Source organism: Saimiri boliviensis, chromosome 1 (assembly GCF_048565385.1).
Source record: "Saimiri boliviensis isolate mSaiBol1 chromosome 1, mSaiBol1.pri, whole genome shotgun sequence".
Classification (NCBI taxonomy): Eukaryota; Metazoa; Chordata; class Mammalia; order Primates; family Cebidae; genus Saimiri; species Saimiri boliviensis.
This window is the reverse complement of record NC_133449.1, coordinates 9,750,122-9,770,572: the sequence shown is the minus strand read 5'-3', so window position 1 is coordinate 9,770,572 and position 20,451 is coordinate 9,750,122. Positions and strand designations below refer to the sequence as shown.

Here is a 20,451-nt window from a genome sequence, read left to right as displayed (position 1 = left end):
TAGGAGGCATCTGTAATCAGACTTGTGTGGTGAGGGTCTGGACCCCCTTCAGAGGTGGGCAGGGGCCGTGTCGACTGGGGATATGGCAGCCTTTAGTTTCTTTGTTTTGTTTGTTTGTTTGTTTGTTTGTTTGTTTTTTGTGCCTTTGGTTTCAATAGTTAGGAAGGAAAAGAAGGAAGGAGACCCAGACCACTCCTTTTTGGGGGTATGGATCTGTGGGAAAGAAAGGTGGCAATTTAAGTCCACGAGAGGTGACATCTGACTAGCACCTTTGTGTGGCTGGGGGCCTTGGGATGTGGCCACATGGGTGACAAAGGGTGGGCCCTGAAACCTGCACCCCCCGAGAAAGGAGCGTGTGGCTGCCTGTGGTGCTGAGGGAACAAGTGTATTCTTCTGTGATCTTGCCCTCCAACAAGGCCATGGGCCTGCAGCCAGTTAACAGTGACATGATGTGGCAGCAGGAACTCAGCAGTAGCTTGGATGTCACAGCTCTGTTCCTGGAGAGTAGAAGTTAGAAGGTCCTGACTTGAAGGCTAGGTGCAGTGGCTCACACCTTTAATCCAGGCACTTTGGAGGCTGGGGCAGGAGGATCGCTTGAACCCAGGAGTTTGAGACCAGCCTGGGCAGCATGGTGAAACCCAGTTTCTACAAAAAATACAAAAATTAGCCGGGCGTGATGGCACACGCCTGTAGTCCCAGCTACTCAGGAGGCTGAGGTGGGAGGATCTCTTGAGCCTGGGAACTGGAGGTTTCAGTGAGCTGTGCTTGTGCCACTGTACTCCAGCCTGGCCAACACAGCAAGACCCTATCTCAAAAAAAGAAAAAGTCCCAACTTTGGCTAACTAACCCCTGGAGGCTTAAAATAATTTGTGGGAAAGGGGAGAAATGGCAGAGGGAGAGACTGAATTTCCTACTAATCTGGTGGGAGAGGATTTGAGTGAAACATAAAAATACTATGACCTCATTAGCACAGGTTCCAGAAACATCTTTCTAAAGATTTAGGCAGCAACTACTTGAAGAGCGTACTGCATGCCGGGCTCTGAGGCATACAAAGTCAAGATGCGTGAGGAATGAGCGAGGTGCGCAGGAAGCACAGACTGTGCCTCCGGGAAGCTGCGCTCATCCAATCTGTGCACATGAGTCAGCGGTCAGACCCAAGGCCCCGTTCTCCCCTGCCTGGAGGACGTGGAGGGTGGAAGTAGCCAGGCTTCCCTCTGCAGCGAGAGCTCAGGTGGGCTGTGGAGAGCTGGGCAAGAGCCCAGGGTTCGAGGGAGGAGACCCAGACACCAAGCTTGACTTCACGCCACTACCAACCATGTGCCCTCTGGGACCTTAGCTTCCTGCTCTGTTCAAGGCGCAGCACACACCTGTTCCTCCCACCGCCCTAGATGACAAATGACCTACTGAGTCCTCTGTGCACTACAAGGCTCATGTGATGGTGGTGAGGACTCCTGTCTTGCGGAAGGAGAATCGTGGGTGGGGGGCCCTGGCGGCCCCTTGGAGTAGCAGGTGAGCTGGGCTGCGCCTGTAGGGAATGCAGTCCCATGTGAAGCTGGCAATAGGGCCTGGCCCAGCAAACCACGGGGCTCAGCTGGGGTTCGGGGCCAGGTCTACCAAGAGATACACTCTTCCTTAGGGTCTCCCCTGCCCTGAGACTATAAATGAGGGTCTCGGTGTCCAGCCCTGCCCAATACACTGCCAGAACTCCAGGGACTTTTGTGTTCCCTGCATAAGTGTTTCTGAGGTTTCCTCAGAGGTGTCTCTATGGAGTCACGGTCACCTGAGTGGGGAGCTTCAGCACCCCGGGGCCTCCCACGCGCCTCTGGGCTCTCGAAGTGCAGCTGCCCAACCCAGGGCCCCAGGGCCTTTGGGACACATGTCACTGCCTCTGTGGAGCTGTGGTAGGGGTGTCCCACAAAAAAACTGCCCAGGCTCCTTGCGTCACAGCTCTTAGTTCCCACACACAGAGCGAGGTGAGCATGAGTCCAGGACCTGGCCCCACAAGCCCGGTGGCACAGGCAGAATCAAGGAGATTCTGACACCATGACAGCACAGGGTGCCCCAGCCCTCTGTCCCATCTCTGTTGTCCTGCCTGTTGCTCTAAATGTTCATCATGTCTTTTTTTTTTTTTTTTTTTTTTTTTTAGACAGAGTCTTGTTCTGTCACCCAGGCTGGAGTGCAGTGGCACAATCTTGGCTCACCATAACCTCCGCCTCCTGAGTTCAAGTGATTCTCCTGCCTCAGCCTCCTGAGTAGCTGGGATTATAGGTACGCACCATCATACCCAGCTAATTTTTGTATTTTTAGTAGAGATGGGGTTTCATCATATTGGTCAGGCTGGACTCAAACTCCTGACCTCATGATCTGCCCACGTCGGCCTCCCAAAGTGCTGAGATTACAGGCATGAGCCACCATGCCCAGGCTGTTCATCATGTCTTACCCACTCAAATGTGAGCTCTTTGGGGGCAGGAACTGAGATCATTGATCTTTGAGTTTCTGACCCAACAAAGCAGGATTCATTAAATGCTTGTTGGATGGATGGATAGATGGATGGATGGATGGGTGGATGGATGGATGAGTGGGTAGATGGATGGGTGAGTGGATCGATGAGTGGGTGGATAGGTGGGTGAGTGGTTGGATGAATAGAAGAATGGATGGTTAGATAGTTGGGTGGTAGATGGGTGGGTGGATGGATAGGTGAGTTGTTGGAAGGATAGAAGAATGGGTGGACGGATGATGGGTGGTTGGATGGATGGGTAGGTGGATGGTGGATGAGTGGTTGGATGGACAGATGAATGGATAGATGAATTGGTGGGTAGAAGGATGGGTGGGTGGGTAGGTAAGTGGTTGGATGAATAGAAGAATGGGTGGATGGATGATTGGATGGATGAGTGGGTGAGTGGGTAGATGGGTGGGTGGATGAGTGGATGTGATATAATTCCTGTAATAGAATCGCTTATATTTTAGCAGGTAAACTAGATTTGCAATAAATGAAGTTCAGTAAAATCTGACATGGTTTTACTAGTGGTCAAAATCTCTCATTTCATAGGAGTCCAGAGGAGGGAGCCAGGGAAATCTCCCCAGAGGTCGCCACATGAGAGCTCAGCAGTGACAGCTGAGGTGGCGCCATCTGCACTTGGCTTCCAGCGCTCCGTCCCGTGCTACCTGCTTATATATGTGCGTCTTCCCCTGGCACTGGGCTTATACCCTCTTGTTTCTTCTCTCTCATTTTTCTTGTCCAGTCTGTCCTCTCTGGAATGTGCTAGGCTTAGGAGGAAAGGCAAGGGGACTTTGAGAGTGAACTTCCCTAACTGGGAGGTGACTGAGTGTGTGTGTCTTACACCTCTGGAGTGGGCCAGGCTCACTCCCAGGATGTGGCCCAACTGTTAGGAAAATGTCTCAAGTTCCTCATTTAAAAAATCCCTAAACAAAGAGGTAGGTTGAAAGTAAAAGAATGTCATGGCCAGAAAGACGTTACGAACCTAGGTGACAATACCCAGAGAACAGCAGCTACACAGTCACAAAGCTGAGGGTCATAGGCTTGTGGCTGCCACCCCGGGACAAAAGGGTTTGGAATTGGAGGAACTTTTCCAGGTGAAATGGTGAATGCAAAGGCCATTAGTATTTACCAGCCCCTGCCATTTCTTCGCATACGCACGCATACACGCGTACACATACACCCATGTGGGTGACAAGATCTCTGCAAACTTCTCCACGGCCACCTCTTGGATGGGTGGCTCTAGAAGGCAGTTGGCCCTTTCTCAGAGAGGCACACACGACTGGAGCCCTCCCATGTGGTGGACACAGGACCACTTGGCCCCAGCACCTGGGAAGCCCCGGCCCGCACCACTCCCCACAGGCTGTTCGTCCAGGAGCCCAGGACCAGAAACTAACAGCTCTGCTCATCCCTGCCACGATGTTCCTGGGCAGGGGCTTGGATTCCCGTGCAAACAATGGCATCCCTTCTGACACGCGTTCAGCGCCTGCCCCAGGCCAGGCAGTGTGAAGGCCCAGGGATGTGGCAGTGGGGAGAGCTCTTGTCCTCATGGAGCATTTACTGAACATACTCGGTGGATTACAGTAAACTCTTCCACACACCCTCTTCCTTTCACCCCGCTGTGGGGCAAGCATTATTAGCCCAAGTGCACAAAGAAGTGAGTAGTGGAGGCTGGATTCAGTTACCTATTTTTGTTCCAAGTCCAATAGTCTTTCCAGGATCTCACAGCCAATTCAAAGATTTAGGGTAAATTTGAGAAGATGCTAAAAAGGAGAACAGAGCATGGGCTGAGAAGCAGAAGTGTGGTCACCCACTAGGAGCAACACACCCCTGGAGGCTTGGGGTGTGTTGCTCCTAGTGGGTGACACACAGCACCTGGAGGTGGGTGCTGGCGTCACAGCCGACAGAGTTGGCTAGGGCCCCTTGCAAGCCTTTCAGGAATTGCGTTCTGCCTGGAGGGAGCTACCTTGCCCAAGGCGACACCTCCCCTGGGGCAGCCCCCCTCATCTGATGACAAAGGCAGCGCTCCTTGCCCTTGTCTGGGGCCCCTTTGCAGGGCCTCCTGGTGCCAGAGCTCCCGTGGGGCCACCCCATGACACTGGCTTTGCAATTCGCTTTCTCCCGGGCCCAGTCCTTGTCTCTTGCTTCCTTACGGGTACCAGTCCTGGAAGTCTCACCCAGTAAGTGTCCTGTGGGCAAATCTGTCTCAAGGATCTCTTTTCAGGGAACCTGATCCAAGACACACTGCCATCATCACCATCTGACAAAAGAGCGAGTGGGTCCAGTGGGAAGGGCAACCAATGTGCTTGCTGTTGGTTCTTCAAGAGGGGGCCCCTTGCCGCCCCCGGGCGGTGAGGCGAGTACAGCTGCAGCAGGAGGTGCGGTCAGGCGAGGCCGAGGGGGGCCCTTGTGACTTTGGCTTTTCTTGGCAAGAGACAGAAAGCCACTGGGGGTTTCAGGCAGAGCAAAATCACCTGACATTTCTCCATAGCGTCAGTGGCTGGTGAGCGCAGACTGAAGGGGTTCGAGCAGAAGCGGGGAGGGGTGGGCTTAATCCAGGAGGCACACGATGGCGAATCGGAGGTGACAATCATGTATGGCAAGCCTCCTCTCCCTGCCCTTGCAGTCTCTAGCCACTTTTTCCGCTTATAGATTTTGCTCGCCAGCCCCAGAAAGATGGCTGGTGGCAGGGGCGCGGCGTACTGTACCACGAGATCCACAGCGTGGCCGTGGCCGTCTTCCTCCTGTTGCAAGAACACAGCCGGCAGAGCCAGCTCCTCGCGTAGTGCCTTCACCCGGGCCACCTGCTCGGCCTCCTTCTGCCCGAAGTTCTCCTGCAGGATCTGGTTACTGTTCCGAGTGGTCCTGCAGACACCGAACCACCAGCCAGCTGCATTTGTGGCCCTGGATGTCAGTGCCAACTTTGCTGGTCACACTGGGATCCCCAGAGAGGTCAAGATGATCATCCTCAATCTGAAAGGACTCTCCCGTCTCCAGCAGGATCTTCCTGGCTGCAACTCCAGGACAGCAGAAGTAGAACATGGTCTTGTATGTGACAGTAGGCTTGTCCTTCTTTTTTTTCTGAGATAGTCTCACTCTATTGCCCAGGCTGGAATGCAGGGTTATGATCTTGGCTCATTGCAACCTCCACCTCCCAGATTCAAGTGATTCTCCAGTCTCAGCCTCCCGAGTAGCTGGGACTACAGGAGCATGCCACCACGCCTGGCTAATTTTTTTTTTTTTTTTTTTTTTAGTGGCGATGGGGTTTCACCGTGTTAGCCAGGATGGTCTCGATCTCCTGACTTCATGATCCGTCCGTCTCACCCTCCCAAAGTGCTCCGATGACAGGCGTAAGCCACTGCGCCCGGCCAGATTTGTACATCTTTTCAGTGAATCCACCAAGATCCACATCGCCCTGGGGGGCTGTGTGAGGTCCAGGTTCTGCCCAGTCTCGGTCTGATAGGAACTCTGCAGAAGCACTCCATCAGGCTCAGGTGACAGGGCTGCTCCTGGCAGTAGGCAGTAGATACATGCTTCCAGTAGACACATGCATAGCATCACTGATAGCATCCATCTAAACCAGGCGTCCCCAGACTTTTTACACAGGGGGCCAATTCACTGTCCCTCAGACCGTTGGAGGGCCGCCACATACTGTGCTCCTCTCACTGACCACCAATGACAGAGGTGCCCCTTCCTGAAGTGCAGTAGGGGGCCGGATAAATGGCCTCAGGGGGCCGCATGCGGCCCGCGGGCCGGGCTGTAGTTTGGGGACGCCTGATCTAAACTGACTCCTGGCGAGGAGTCAGCAGATCTGCCCCTGGCGAGTGAGTGCTGAGTCCATGATGTCATCTGCCACCAGGAAGAGAGCTTGCAGCACTCCCACACAGCAGCCCACAGTTGGGCTCGCTGGAGACTATTGGTATCCTGTTTCCTTAGCACCACCAGCTCCCAGAACGCTACTAGCACCGTCCAGCCCTGGTGACCCTTGCCTCCAATGGCACTGGAGGACCTCCTAGCCGGGCAATAGTATCTCCTGTCTCTGGGTGCCCCACCTCGTCCTCAGCACCCTAACCGTCTGGGAGAAGTGCAGAATGAAATCCTGCTTTTCTTGGGCATAAACATCTACTTCTGGTCTCCATTCAAAGGGCTCTGTTCCTGGACACTGGTTCCTTCTTGGTGATGCTGGATGTTTTAAAAGAAGTCAAGGACTGTGACGGGATGTGGGGTGAGAGAAGAGTTAAGGTCTTGCAAGGATGTATGCACTCTTCTTTTTAAAGACAATGGGGTCTGGCCAGGCGCGATAGCTCACCCCTGTAATCCAAGCACGTTGGGAGGCCAAGACAGGCAAATTACAAGGTCAGGTGTTCAAGACCAGCCTGACCAACATGGTGAAACCCCGTCTCTACTAAAAATACAAAAATTAGCCAGGCGTGTAATCCCAGCTACTCAGGAGGCTGAGGCAGGAGAATCGCTTGAACCCGGGAGGCAGAGATTGCAGTGAGCTGAATCGCACCAGTGCACTCCAGCCTGGGCAACAGAGCGAGACTCCATCTCAAAAGCAAGCAAACAAAAGACAACAGGGTCAATTGTGAGAACTGCAGGGTCAAGTGAGAAGATGAGACACTTGGTCATTTTAAATGTGCAATGCTAACTGATCAATGCCAAGTAGACAGGTGGATATAGGGACACCAGCTCAGGAGACAAGTGCAAAGGAGAGCCCCTCGGGGGTGTTTCTGGTAGGGATGCTGTTTTAATCTAAGTGGTGAGGCTGGGAGACATTGCCAAGGGACTGCAGCATGAGAACTTAGGGCAGGCAGATGAGGGCCGGCCAAGCACAGACCCCCGAGGTGAGGGGAGGGCAGGGGCAGGTGGCCTTCAGGGCACCACCAGCTCCAGCTGATGCCACTGACAGGCCTGAGAATTGAGCCCACGAAAGCCCTGAGCACACCCCGGGAGCTCCTTCAGTGGTGTGGATGCAAGGCCCCCTTAGAGGGTTGGAGAGAGAATGTGCAGAGCCAGAGTGAAGCCTGCGCTCCAGGACGTGCTTTGTAACCCCGGGCCGGGGAGGAAGGAAGTACGCAAGAGACCTCCAAGCACTTCTTCCAGAGTGGCTGGAAAACCACTTTGAATTCTACCTCTTTGCAGCCACCCCCGGGACAGGAAGGGCATGAGCACTGAGGGCCACAGGGTTACCCAGCACACAACTGGGTCTGCCGGAGTGGCCACTTCACACGTTGGCCCTTTGAGACAGGGTCTTGCTCTGTCGCCCAGGCTAGGCTGCAGTGGTGTGATCATAGCTCACAGCCTCCTCCAATTCCTGGGTTCAAGGGATCCTCCTGTCTCAACTCGCCAAAGTGCTGGGATTACAGGTTTGAGCCACCACACCTGGCTCTCTTCACCCATTCCTTTCAGAAAGAACCCTCCAAGGAACCCAAAGAAACAGAATAAAACCCCAGAAAACAAAGAGTAGAGATGAGTCTGGGCCAATGCGCAATGAATTTTATAGACTCTTCCAAATAGTCTCTAGTTACAGTTATGACACAGGACACACATCTGGTTTAAAATCAAGTTTTATATGATTCAAAGAAAAGTTACCTTACACATACTCATTTAAATAATAAGTCAAAGTCTGTTACATAAAACATAATTATGAAACATTTTCAGTCTTACAATTCAAACTACTTAAAAGGCTCAAAGTCAAAAAAGATCAAGCAAAACTGCTCAGGCAATAAAGTGCACTAGGGGAGCCGGCCTCTCCAGCGGCCTCCAGCACCCAGAGCCGCCGCTGAGGGGCTCCACGAAGAATCTACACACAAGGGTAACTTCTGCTGCTTAGAACAGTTTTCAGACAGGGACTCTGTCCAAAAACCTGTCGACAGGCAAATGGAGGAGGGAGGAGGATGGTTTAGAGAAAGCATTTGCAAATGTAATCAGGAAATGGAAGTGTAAATTTAAACCATTTCCAAAATGTATCTCTTTTTGAGAAATAGCACTACTTAGAGAATGTTCTGTGATGAGCAACCTAATACTCAAAGACCTTATCCACCAGAATACTAGCAGGACTAACATTACTCTGCATGTCGTAATTAAGAAAAATATCCAACTTTGATGCCATGTGTAGTGTAGTGGGAAATGCTGATGCTGATTTGGATGAGTGGAAGGAAGGACTGGGTGATGGGGAAACAGGAACCGTGCACGCTGTGGCTCTCCCGCAGCCGCGCCGCCTCCTGACGACAGGACTCACCTACGGGAGTGTCCAAACACACGGAAACCTCCTCAAAACATACACATTTGTGTCTAATAACAGCTGATACTAAGGGGCAAGTTAATAGGTACCAAGTAACTCACAGTGAATGACCAGGTGGGGATTTTATCAGACTACAAAGAACAAAACACAAAACCTCGTTTTATTCAATATTTCACCTTACCATCATTTAAATAAAGACGAATGCCAATAACTCACTGGCAGAGACAAAATCTAAATACATACTGAACCATCAAAAAATATTCCCAGGCTACCAAATTAGTACAGCGTTCTGTATGCTCCTACACTTATTCCATTGCCTGAACTTCCACCGTTTAGCAAGAACCAGTGTCAGTGGCTTCTGGAACGCAGGCGGCCACGTTCTCTTGTTTATCTAGGATATGCGCTCACACCATTTACAAGTGTCATCCATCATCTATTTTCTAGGTAGACTGTAAAACATACCATTCCAAGTAATTTTGTTTGATCAAAACAATTTCCTTCAAACAAAAGGGCCGGGCACAGTGGCTCACGCCTGTAATCCCAGCACTTTGGAAGGCCGAGGCGGGCGGATCATGAGGTCACGAGATTGAGACCATGGTCCAACCCCATCTCTACTAAAAAATACAAAAATTAGCTGGGCGTGGTGGCGCACGCCTGTGGTCCCAGCTACTTAGGAGGCTGAGGCAGAGATTGCAGTGAGCCGAGATTGCGCCACTGCACTCCAGCTTGGTGCCTGGCAACAGAGCAAGACTCTGTCTCAAAAAAAAAAAAAAAAAAAATGAACAAAAGGGCAGTTGGGTAGTATTACTGCCATTTGGCGTAACTTGCATTTCCTCGAGTTTCTAGTATTTGGAAGCAGAACCCTGGCACTGCCTGCCCGCACATGCATCTCACCCTCGGCTAAGCTGTCTTCTGGTGGAAAGTTCATCCAACTAATACGGACACTTCCTTTTTCACTGAGAACTTACTCTTCCCACAGTATAGTAGGGATAAGGCCACAGCAAAACAAGTCAACTGACGATCACAAAGTGGCTGGATGTGAGTGTTTATCTTTTTTGGTATTTTAGGTACAAGTAAGAAACTCAATGGTTTGCTTTCAGCAGAGCCATGGCCAAGACAATTACACACAGACCACAGCCTGCAGCAGCGCCTGCTCCCTGGGATGTGCCCAGTGGCTCATGTCACTCCCTAGGGTACATCCTTCACAAGACGCACCACGGACACAGCTCACTAGTTCTAGTCAACCACATGACCAGAATGGCTGCCTAGAATTTCCTCGAAAATATTACGAAGAAGCTGATTGCAAAATTAATTTTTCCCTTTTAAGAGGCCCCTATTCAACCAGTTCCGATTCCAAAAAGATCTCAAAGGCCAGATAACCTGTGATTTTTTTGGGTGGAGTAACATGTCAAATTTACTAAAACGGGTCATCATAAAAAACTTGGTTATTAAATACTGAAAAGGCGGCTGCAAAATGATCTATCTAGAAACCGGTGATTTGAGCACCAACAATACAAATATTTTTATAAAAAACAGTATAAAAATTAGTACCCTGTCTTATTTCTACAAAACATCAATAGAAAGTTGTAAAAATCCAGATTTTGTAAACTTTCTAGCCGAAATATTTGTCTGAATGCTGGTGATTTCGATTATCAAATTTTCTACTGTTTCTTAAAAAAAAAAAACAAAAAAAACAAAAACAACTTCTGAAACTACAGAACATATTGAACAGGGTCCCAAGTGGAAAAGTTAACACACCTTCATCAAAACCAGCTCCCCCATCTTCCCAAGCCCCCAAAACCATTTTTGGGGGGTGAGGCAACGAGAGAGCAATCTGTCAGTTCCGTTCCTGAAAAGAGGCTTTTAGAAACCCCGTGAGTAACATCCTAGTGGACCTTTCAAGTGGAGGCTGGTGTGGTCACAAGCAGGTTCCCGGGGCTCTCTGCACAGGCGATTCTGTTCAGCTTGCCAACCTCTGCCTGCCAGCCTGGGATCTTCTTGGTCGTCATGTGGCGGCGGGCATGCTTCGTCAGGTGGTCACTGCGCATGAAACGCCGGTCACACACAGGGCACACAAACTTCTTCTCCCCTGTGTGAGTTCTGCGGTGGCGAGACAGCTCATCCGAACGAGCAAACTTCTTATCACAGCCGTCCCAGCTGCAGCTGAAAGGCTTCTCCCCTATGCATGAGAAAACACATGCTGAAGAGAAAGGAGATGCTAAGCACCTTATTCAAGGGGTTAATTCATGTCGATTTAAAATCGTGTTCATCAATCTCACAAGAAAGTGAGGTCTTCTTATTCTGGAACTGTGGGTAACCCCCCATATAGGCACCAAGGAATAAAAGCTAAGCAAAACCCTGGCACAGTTAGGGCTTAAAGAATATCTCACTTTATAGTGTTACAACTCAGCAATTTCCTTTCATATAATCGTTTACATAATCATAATATTAGTTTATAGAATTAGGGCTTAAAGAATTCCTTTATATAATCCTCTATATATAATCATATAATAGTATGACTGCCTAAAGAATATTTCCCTACATATATATATTTTAGTTCATAATCAGAGGAATGCCTAAAGTGGATACAATACAGAGCATGAATTAAGGAATAAGCAGCTTATAATCGGAAGAATGTCTAGAGCAAACACAGTGCAGAGCATGAATGAAAGGAAAAACAGTTACACCAGGACAAGAATCCATGGCCCAGGCGGCAGCGTTCAGTATCGTCAAGATACTCGCTGCATGGCAGGCTTGGGGCGAGAGCCACTCCTCCTGATAAAGGAGTGGTAGGACCTTGCTCCAGTTCTTGTGGAAGGCTGCCCTTAGAACGGCAATCCACTTTGGTAACTGCAAACTTTATCAGCTCTTGCTGCTACGCTGCTCAAAAAGCATCTTCCCATAAAACTCATTGGAAGCTCCCAGAAAGTGGCGGTAACCTTAACAGCTCTGTCACTGCTATGTGACTTAAAATATCCTCCTATAAACCTTCTTAAAAGTAGTTTGCCCATAGATAAAAGTATTGCACACTGCACCCTCTTCACTGTGCACGGCTCACCTTCAAGCCTTGGTGACCTAATGGGGGTGGACCCCTTACTGCACATGGCCCTTGCCTTTGTGGGAACGGGCCCCTTGCTGCGCACTGTCCACCTCCTGGCCTAGGTGACATAATGGGGGTGGACTCCATGTTTTATTGCTCATGACCCTATCACTATCCTTACAAGATGATTTCACTCACTGCCCTGCCCCCTAACCTATACACAATAAATACTTATGCTTCTGGACATTCGGGGCCTCACCTGACTCCACTTATAGGTGGCGTGGCCCCCTAAGCCCAGCTGCGTTTTCCTTGTACTTCTGTATCCTGTCTCTATTTCTCAGATCCTGCGCCTCAGCACAGCATAAGGGACACCCCACGACCCTGTGAGGCACTCAGCCCCACACGGAACTGGATGATCTGGGTCAAGAAATCCTCCATAAGGCATTTATTCCTGCCACACTTAACATGCAGTCTGTTGTTAGCACCCAAAGATTTCAAGCTAATCTTTCAAAATGTATCTAAAACTAAAAATAAATCAAGCCAAGTACAAGCACAGGGGCTCACGCCTACAATCCCAGCACTTTGGGAGGCTGGGAGGGAGGATCAGTTGAGCCCAGGAGTTCCAGACCAGCCTGGCCAACAAAGTAAGGCCCTGTCTTTACCAAAAATAAAAATTAATTAATTAAAAATGTAGCATCGTGCACCAAAATCTCAGAAACCACCACTAAAGAACTTATTCATGTAACCAAATACCACCTGTACTCCGATAACTTATAGAAAAATAAAGAAAAAAAATGTAGCATCCATCCACTCTACCTTACGCCAATTTAAAGACTTTTCAGGTTGATAGGAACATATATATAAAAAGCGGTCTTAGCCAAGGGAAACTTGCCCAGTTTCTACTTCTCATGAAAACTCCAAGTTTATAAAATGGCACAGAAGGGGATTCTTCAGAACTCTTATGCTCATTTATTTTTTTTGAATTTTTTTTTTTAGGTAGAATCTCACTCATCGCCAGGCTGGCGTGCAGTGGCGTGATCTTGGCTCACTGCAGCCTCCACCTCCCAGGTTCAGGTGATTCTCCTGCCTCAGCTTCCTGAGTATCTAGGATTACAGGCACGCACCACCACACCCAGCTAATTTTTGTATTTTTAGTAGCGATAGGGTTTCACCATGTTGGCCAAGCTGGTCTCAAACTCCTGACCTCGTGATCTGCCTACCTCGGCCTCCCGAAGTACTGGGGTTACAGGTGTGAGCCACTGCTTCCGGCCAGTTATTTAACTGGAAGTACTTTAGGAAACATGGAAGAAGCTTGTTTTAATCACTGTAAGTCATTCTGTCAGTACTTTACCAAGGAATACTGAATCCACAGCAAAACCTCATTCAGTCACCTCCCCAAACTTGGAAGCTGTGCTCCGGTGTGATGTGAGGTTCCCGTGGACAGCCCCGGTGAAATGTGGAGCTCACCAAGTCAACAAGCCCGTTAAGAGAGGCAAGCAGGTCAACTCCATCAGAAGCACCGGTTCCCTGACACAGTCCCCACGTCCATCTGCCGTGCAAACAACCCACCCTCATTTACTAGCTAGTGTCATGCCCTCGTTATCAAGCACCAGGAGTATATCCAGGTGAGATAAATACGTAAGTAACTAAAAAGCAAAGGGGGAATGTGGCAAGATCTACAGTAAATGACTAGGGCCAAAGAAGAAAGGAAGATAAGGAAAAAAAAAAAAAAAAAAAGAAAGGAAGATAAGGAACAAGCTAATAACTAATTCGGGAGGCCCTTGGAGGCTCTCGGTAAGTAGAGACGGACAGAGGGCCGAGAGGGAGGGTGGAAATATGGAAGAGAAGGTAGGAAGGCTGTTTCTGCATGGGCAGAGGCAAGTACTTCATGGCCAAGTTTGGCCTTATCATGGAAGGAAACACCCACTCTGTGGAATGGAGGAGCACTAGAGTTCCTCTTATAGTGTCTGACCCGCAGACGGCACTTCATTCTCCACGTGGAGGCCACCATGATCACAGCAACAGAACACAAACTCACAGAACACCTGAGAAGTGGTGCCCTCACCTACTAGAGCCATTCTATCCAGCAACACCCAGACCACCGGTGGGCGGCAGGGAAAGCACAGGTCCCATGGAGCGATTTCAACTTCAAGTATTAAAAAGTGTAAAATTCAGTTCCTCGGGCACACTAGCCACACTTGAAATGTGAGCAGGCAGTGGCTGCCCTAAAGGACAGACAGCAAACATTTCCACCATCGCAGAAAATTCAATTGGACGGAGCTGGTTAGACAACAGATCATTAGGTCAGCAGAGTGTCTTGTGCAACTTACTTTAAATTAAAAACTACTTTCAGAGGTAAGAAAACTATACTCTTTAAAAAAAATTTTAGAATTTTAACTTTAATATAGTTTGGCCAGACCTTCCCACAGTGAACGTAAGTCACGCTGATAAGATAATATTTACTTAACGTGAATGCATGTTCCCTTAAAAATAAACAAATAAAAATAAAACATCTACTGCAATGTGAACAGAAGGGGGCACTGTGAGTCACTCTAAAAGCTCCCGAAAGACACCAACACAGAACTAGACTACATTTTCTCTCCAGGGTGAGCAGCTGGCGCTGTCTGCAAACTCCTGAAGCCTTGCTCACCCTTACAGGATTGTACAGGCTTTTCAGAACCAAAGAAAAAAGCCACACTTCCTCCTTCACCAGGGGTTCTCATGATACCCTCCCACCCAAAGGCGGCTCCAGGTGTGCTTCCTAACCACTGGGTCTGATGTGCCCAATGCCCTCCCTGCCCTGGTGCTTACCTGTGTGAGTGCGAAGATGAGCCTTGAGGTGGGAACTTTTGAAGTAGGTCTTCTGGCAGCCTGGGAAGGTGCAAACATAGTTCCTCCTTCGGGAAAAGTCTACCTGAGGGACACAGTTTTGGCTAGAGGCGATGAACACTGGTGCAGGGGCGAGGGGCAACAACCTGGTATTCCCCGAAGCCAGGATGCTGGCCGCACAAGGAGCAGGCGGAGGGAGGGCGCCCTGGGGCAGGACCAGCATCACAGCTCCCTGAGGCACAGGAGGTCCCAGGAATACAGGTTGCGGAGCTGGAGCAGCCTGGGCTAGGATGGGTCTCGCAGTCCCCACAGACAACTGGGGAGGCGGCTTCAAAAAAGCTGAGAACGTGCCACTCTGTCCAGTCACAGGGATCATTTGGCAAAGGACAGGGGAAGCAGGGACAGGGACAGAAATCAGAGGGGTGGTTTTCCTGGGCAGGTCATTTCCGTAATTCTTTGGTGAGCAAGTCTGTACCGCACCAGGCCACCCTGCCTGCGGACCTCTGTCAGTGGGGAGCAGGCCTCCGGGCTCGTGCAAGCAAGGCTGACAGGACACCGCGTTAGTGCTGAGTAAACGGTCCGTGAGGTGTGTATCCTGCAAAGTTTCAAAGTGTCCCAAAAGCTGCTCTGCTGCTTCTCTGTTGTCAGAAAGCCGGCCATCTGGAGTCTGGGTGGCGGGACAGCAGGCAGGAGCAGGGCTCTCCCCAGTGTGTCGGATCACGCTGGTCCCCACGGCCCTGCACGGAGAGCTGGGCACTGGCTCCAAACCCGGCAGGCCCCTCTCCATCCCTCCACTCAGTGCTCTGGCCACCACAGCAGAGGACTGGAGGGCGGCCATGGCTGTGCATGCTTTGGAGTCTGTTACTTGGGAAGAAACAGGTGTCCTTGTTGATGGCTCCACGAGATCAGGGCTCTGAGGAGGAGTTATGCACTTAAAAAAAAAAAAAAAAAAAGTACCATGTAAAAAAGGCTGCTTTAAATTTTAAAAGGGATTTAATTGATCACAATGCTCCCAATATTTTTACATAGAATCATCTGGAGACTCGGCTAAGCCTGTTTTCAACACCCCAGCGGGTTTCAAGGCACTTCACTTTCTCGACTTCTTCCCAGTGTTCAGCCCTCCCAGACCTGCCCAAGAGCCCAATGCCAGGGAACTCTGAGGAGCTCCTGGCCGGCAGGCCCACCGCTTCCACAACTTCCCCGCTGCCCCACAAGGCCCTCCCATCCCTCTCCAAATCTGCTTTCTACACTCTTCTTTCAGATAAGCTTCCAGCCCAGGACAACCACAATTTCCACTTCTGTTAGCAGCCTATAGTTCTCAACTTCTCCAAGCTGAGATGCAATTTTTCCAAATGCTTTCACAGATATTAGCAAGTTACAAAACCAAAAACAAGAGTGACTTACTGTACCCAACTCACATCAAGGAGCCGGCTGCCACGGGAAGGCAGAGGTGTCACCCAGTGAAGACAATCTGATGTAAAAGCACAGGCTTCTCCAGCTGCCACCCACATAGCCTGACCCAAGGCTGGGTCACTAGGAGAACCTAAGCTCCGCCCCAAGATACGCCCCCGGAGAAGTAAATTTCACTTTCTCACATTAATCTGTAGGTTTCATTCCATGGAAATTAACCCGATAGCTAGCAAGGTTAAGATCCATCCATAGAAAGGGCACATTTTTCAGAAATGAAGGAAGATTTTCCACTCCCTCAGACCCACACAAAGAGAGGGTAAGCAACTTATTTGCCAGCATCCAGGGAATCTTCCCACAAGTTCTTCAACACACTGATTTCAGCTACTCTAGTCATTTCACAAAAATGCTCCTCTCCCACCTCCTCTTACCAGAGTTGATAAAGAATGGAAGTCTTTTGGTAGCTCAGGTGCGGCTACATCCATATGCACAGTGGTGGTGACATCCCCAGAGTCAGAGACAGGCGTGAGGGGTCTTATCCGTAACAGGTCACCCTTCTGGAATCTTTGACCCCAGGAGCTCATACAAACAAGAGCCTCGACAGCTTCCATGTCTGTCTGCTCCAAGATGCTGCATGTAGACCGTTCGCTGTCATGCCGCTTCCTCTCCAGGATGGACTCACATATGTCCATGATGCCAACCTAGAGGCGACACAACACAACAGCTTCTCAGTGCAGGGGAACTACAGAGGTCACCCATGATGGCCATGTGGCTATGCATACCAGAAGCCTGCACTAGGCATGTAATGCACACGCAACACACCATAGCAACACATACTCAGTTGTAGTAAAAGATGTTAAAAGAGGACCACTCGGTTCTTAAGCCAACATTTCAAAGACTGAACTAAACTGGCAAGCATTGCCATCAAAAATCCTGACTCTTGAAAAAGGCTACTAAGTTCATACTTTTCTTGGGTAAATGATTAATAAAATTAACTCCTGAGGTGCAAGCCAAACAGTGGCTGGGGTGAAACTGCTGCCAGGGAGGAGCAGCCGACACAGAGGCCATGTAGTCGGTCTGCCAGTGGCCAAGGCACCCTGACCATGGCTCTCTGAGGTGGCAAAGCCACCAAAGCAGTGTCCCTACAGATGCTCTCAGGGACTCTGGGGCCTTTCCCCTAGGCCTCCAGGACTCCAGGCAGGTAGGGCCCATGGTGATTCCACTAGTTCCCCACCCCAGATTCAGAACGGAAGTCATCTGTTACTGTCCTAAGGCTACCAGGGGGTGACAGGAAGCAAACCTGATGCTTTTTTTTTTTTTTTTTTTAAAGACGGAGTCTCACTCAGTTGCCCAGGCTGGAGTGCAGTGGCATAATCTACCATTACTGCAGCGTCCGCCACCATGTCGGCTTATTTCTGTATTTTCACTAGAGAGGGAGTTTCGCCATGTTGAGCAAGCTGGTCTGGAACTCCAAACCTCCCCGGTTCAAGCAATTCTCCTGTCTCAGCCTCTTAAGTAGCTAGGATTAGAGGCATCTGTCACCACGCCCAGCTAATTTTTGTATTCTTAGTAGAGAGAGGGCTTCACCATGTTGGCCACGTTGGTCTAAAACTCCTGACCTCAGGTGATTCGCCCACCTCTGCCTCCCAAAGTGCTGGGATTACAGGTGCGAGCCACCTGGCCCAGCCTTTTTTTTTGTTTGAGACAGAGTTCTGCTCTTGTAGCCCTGGCTGGAGTGCAATGACAAGATCTTGGCTCACTGCAACCCTCCCCTTCTGTGTTCAAGCAATTCTCCTGCCTCAGCCTCCCCAGTAGCTGGGTGTACAGGTGACCGCCACCACGCTCTGCTAATTTTTGTATTTTTAGTAGAGAGAGGGTTTCGCCATGCTGGTCAAGCTGGTCTCGAACTCCCGACCTCTGGTTATCCGCCCGCCTCAGCCTCCCAAAGTGCTGGGATTACAGGCGTAAGCCACCGCCAGGCCCTCACTGTCTCTTTTTAAGCAGGAGAGAAGAGACTGAGTTGATCTCGATCAAAAGAAAACTTTAAATGTACGAAGATACACGTTTTCTCTCAAATTGCCATGCACCAAAGCACCAAAGCTTTCTGTCTGCCCGGGGTTCACTCAGATCAAACAACACGGGGTCTCTGCCCCGCAGGTCGCGCCACGAAACTCCCTGTGAAGTCACAGAACCCGGCCTCATGGCCTGCTTACCACATCGGAGGGAAGGGGCTCGCTGGGTACACAGCTGCCCGCACACCACGAGGCCCGCGCTCGGCCCACGTCCACTCCGCTACCTCCCCGATGCCCCCGGGGCGCGACGCGCAGGGGCCCCAACGCCCGCGTGCCGCGTTCCCGCCTCCGTGCGTTGCCACGCCCCCAGGACCTTGCCGCGCTCCCGCCTCCCGGCCTTACCCCGCCCCCACCCCGGGCCTTACCCCACCCCCAGGGCCGTGCCACACTCCCGCCAGCCGCTCTGGCCCCGCCCCCGCGGCCGCGTGCCGCGTTCCCGCCAGCCGCTCCCCCGCCCAACGGCCGCCCAGCTCACTGGACTGGGGTGACGTCATGGCTGGAAATAGCCACGGGGCCGGCAAGGCGGAGCCGCCCAGGAAGCGCGAGACAAAGCTGCGCGGGGCACACGCCCCCTCCTCGCCCCCGCCGGCTCGGGTGCGCCCCGTGCGGCCACCGCCCCGCCGGCTCCGGAGCCCGCCCAGACCCCCACCAGCGCGGTCGTAGTGAGGGCCTGCACGTCCCACCTCCCACTTTCACCGGCGCGTGGGCTCCGCATCCAGTCCCCCGCCTCGCTCCTCGCTCGGACGAGTATTCCCGCCGCGACAGCCCCACCACTTACTGCGCGCGCGTCGCCCTGTCCCGCGGAGTCCGGCGTGTGCATCGTGCCAGCCGGCCCGGAGCAACAAAGCGGCCGCGGAGCGTAAGCTGGGGCGCAGTAGCGGTCGCACGTGCGCGACGAGCGGCGGCGGCGGCGACCTGGAGCTCCTGCGCCCGGCACGCGCCTCGCCCGCCCGCGCCGCTCTACCCCGGCACGGCCCTCGCGGCGCGGGAGGGGCGGGGCGGCCGCGGAGGGAGCGGTCGGCGGGGCGGGGCACGGAGGCGAACCAAAATACACCGCGCCCCTGTCGGGGCGGGGCCGGCCGCATTCAGCCAATCCGCACCTGGGTCTTGCGCGGCCGGCCAATGAGCGCCGCGGGGGGCCGCGTGATCGGAGCCTGGCCGCGGCGTGATCGGTCAGGGCGGGACGCAGCACGTGTTTTGGTCGGAGCGAGGGGCGGGGCCTGAGGACCTGGAAAGTAGGGGAAAGGTCGCGGCGGCGCCGAGGGCGCGCGGGGCGGAGGGTGAGGCGCGGCGGAGCTGGGGAAGTCCCAGGGCCGGGGCCGGACTCGCTGCGGGGAGTGGGGAACCGCGCTTAAAGGACCCTCTTGTAGCTCCACCGGCTGAATCCATCGGTAGCAGAGACTCACCTAGAGGCCTCACCCCGGCTTTTGTTTGCTTGTTTTTAATTTCTGCCACTCTACCTTTGGCTCTTAGGAGTGCGTCCTTGACCAGAGAGGTCTGAAAGCTGGCTGGTTCTAGGTGACATTCCTGCATTCTGTCATTTTTGCAGACACCCGGAGCCGGAGCTTCACGGCCTGAGCGTCCCTCCTCAAGCGTCTCTGGGCCTCTGCCGCTCTGTTAAGGGGTCAGGGGAAGCTGAGATGGGCAGTCAGTGGAGAGGCACCCGCTGAAACCCGCCCATTCTTCCCTTGCCCGGAGGAAACGTCGCCCCCTCCGGGAAGTCCACGAGCGTGCGTGAGAGGTCTGGCCTGGTGTCCAGGGCACCTTTTTTTTTCCTCCCTATATTTTGGTTGCTCCCGTCTCTTGGTGTGGTTTGCCCGCGTCTGCAGGGCCAGGTTCGTGGAGAGCAAGAGCGATACTGTTTATTTGTGTCGCCGCAGCCTTCAGCTCAGCGACGGGTCAACCCTCTGTCTGTCCACTGCGCCCGCGTTTGCTGAGCCGCGATGTGGGTTGGCGCTCAATGCAAGGGGCAGAGGCCGCAATGAGGAATTGTTCTTGAAAGCTCATATCCAGGGTAGCGGGAGCAGAGACTGAATCCCAGCACCCCGGGGCTTTGCTCTGAGCCGGAGAGGCCTGGGCTCTGGGGAACAGGCCGGGCCCCACCACTCACCTGAGCAGGGCTCTGATCCCCACTCAGGTGACTCCCAGGCTCCTGCGGGGCCCACTCGGGTTGGGCAGAGGGTTTGAGCAGGCTGAGGAAAGGGTGTTTGCTGAAACAGTAAGAGGGCTGAAGATGAATGAACCGTGATGAACTGTTCACATGAGGACCCCAGGGGCTCTGAGACAGGCACAGGGGGTTTTGTGTGTGAAAATTCTTAGGTACAGACTGGAATATTCTCTTTTGCCGGGACTCCCGCAT

At 52.0% G+C, this 20,451-nt stretch overlaps 1 protein-coding gene and 1 pseudogene across 2 annotated transcripts; both read right to left on the bottom strand.

Annotated features, from left to right (window-relative positions):
- Positions 1-4,807: 4,807 nt before the first annotated feature.
- On the bottom strand, positions 4,808-9,574 carry LOC101041958 (farnesyl pyrophosphate synthase pseudogene; annotated as a pseudogene).
- On the bottom strand, positions 9,384-19,100 carry KLF11 (KLF transcription factor 11). Of its 2 annotated transcripts, none has more exons than XM_074393903.1 (4): positions 18,871-19,100; positions 16,452-16,721; positions 14,596-15,544; positions 9,384-10,944 (listed from the first exon to the last, which is right to left on the bottom strand). In XM_074393903.1, exons 1-4 carry the CDS (start codon positions 18,910-18,912, stop codon positions 10,643-10,645), a joined length of 1,563 nt encoding a protein of 520 aa, XP_074250004.1. In that variant the 5' UTR covers positions 18,913-19,100; the 3' UTR covers positions 9,384-10,642. The 2 variants fall into 2 exon arrangements, with proteins under 2 accessions (XP_074250004.1, XP_003927267.1); XM_003927218.4 differs by having other exon boundaries at positions 10,519-10,923; positions 18,871-19,097.
- Positions 19,101-20,451: the final 1,351 nt, after the last annotated feature.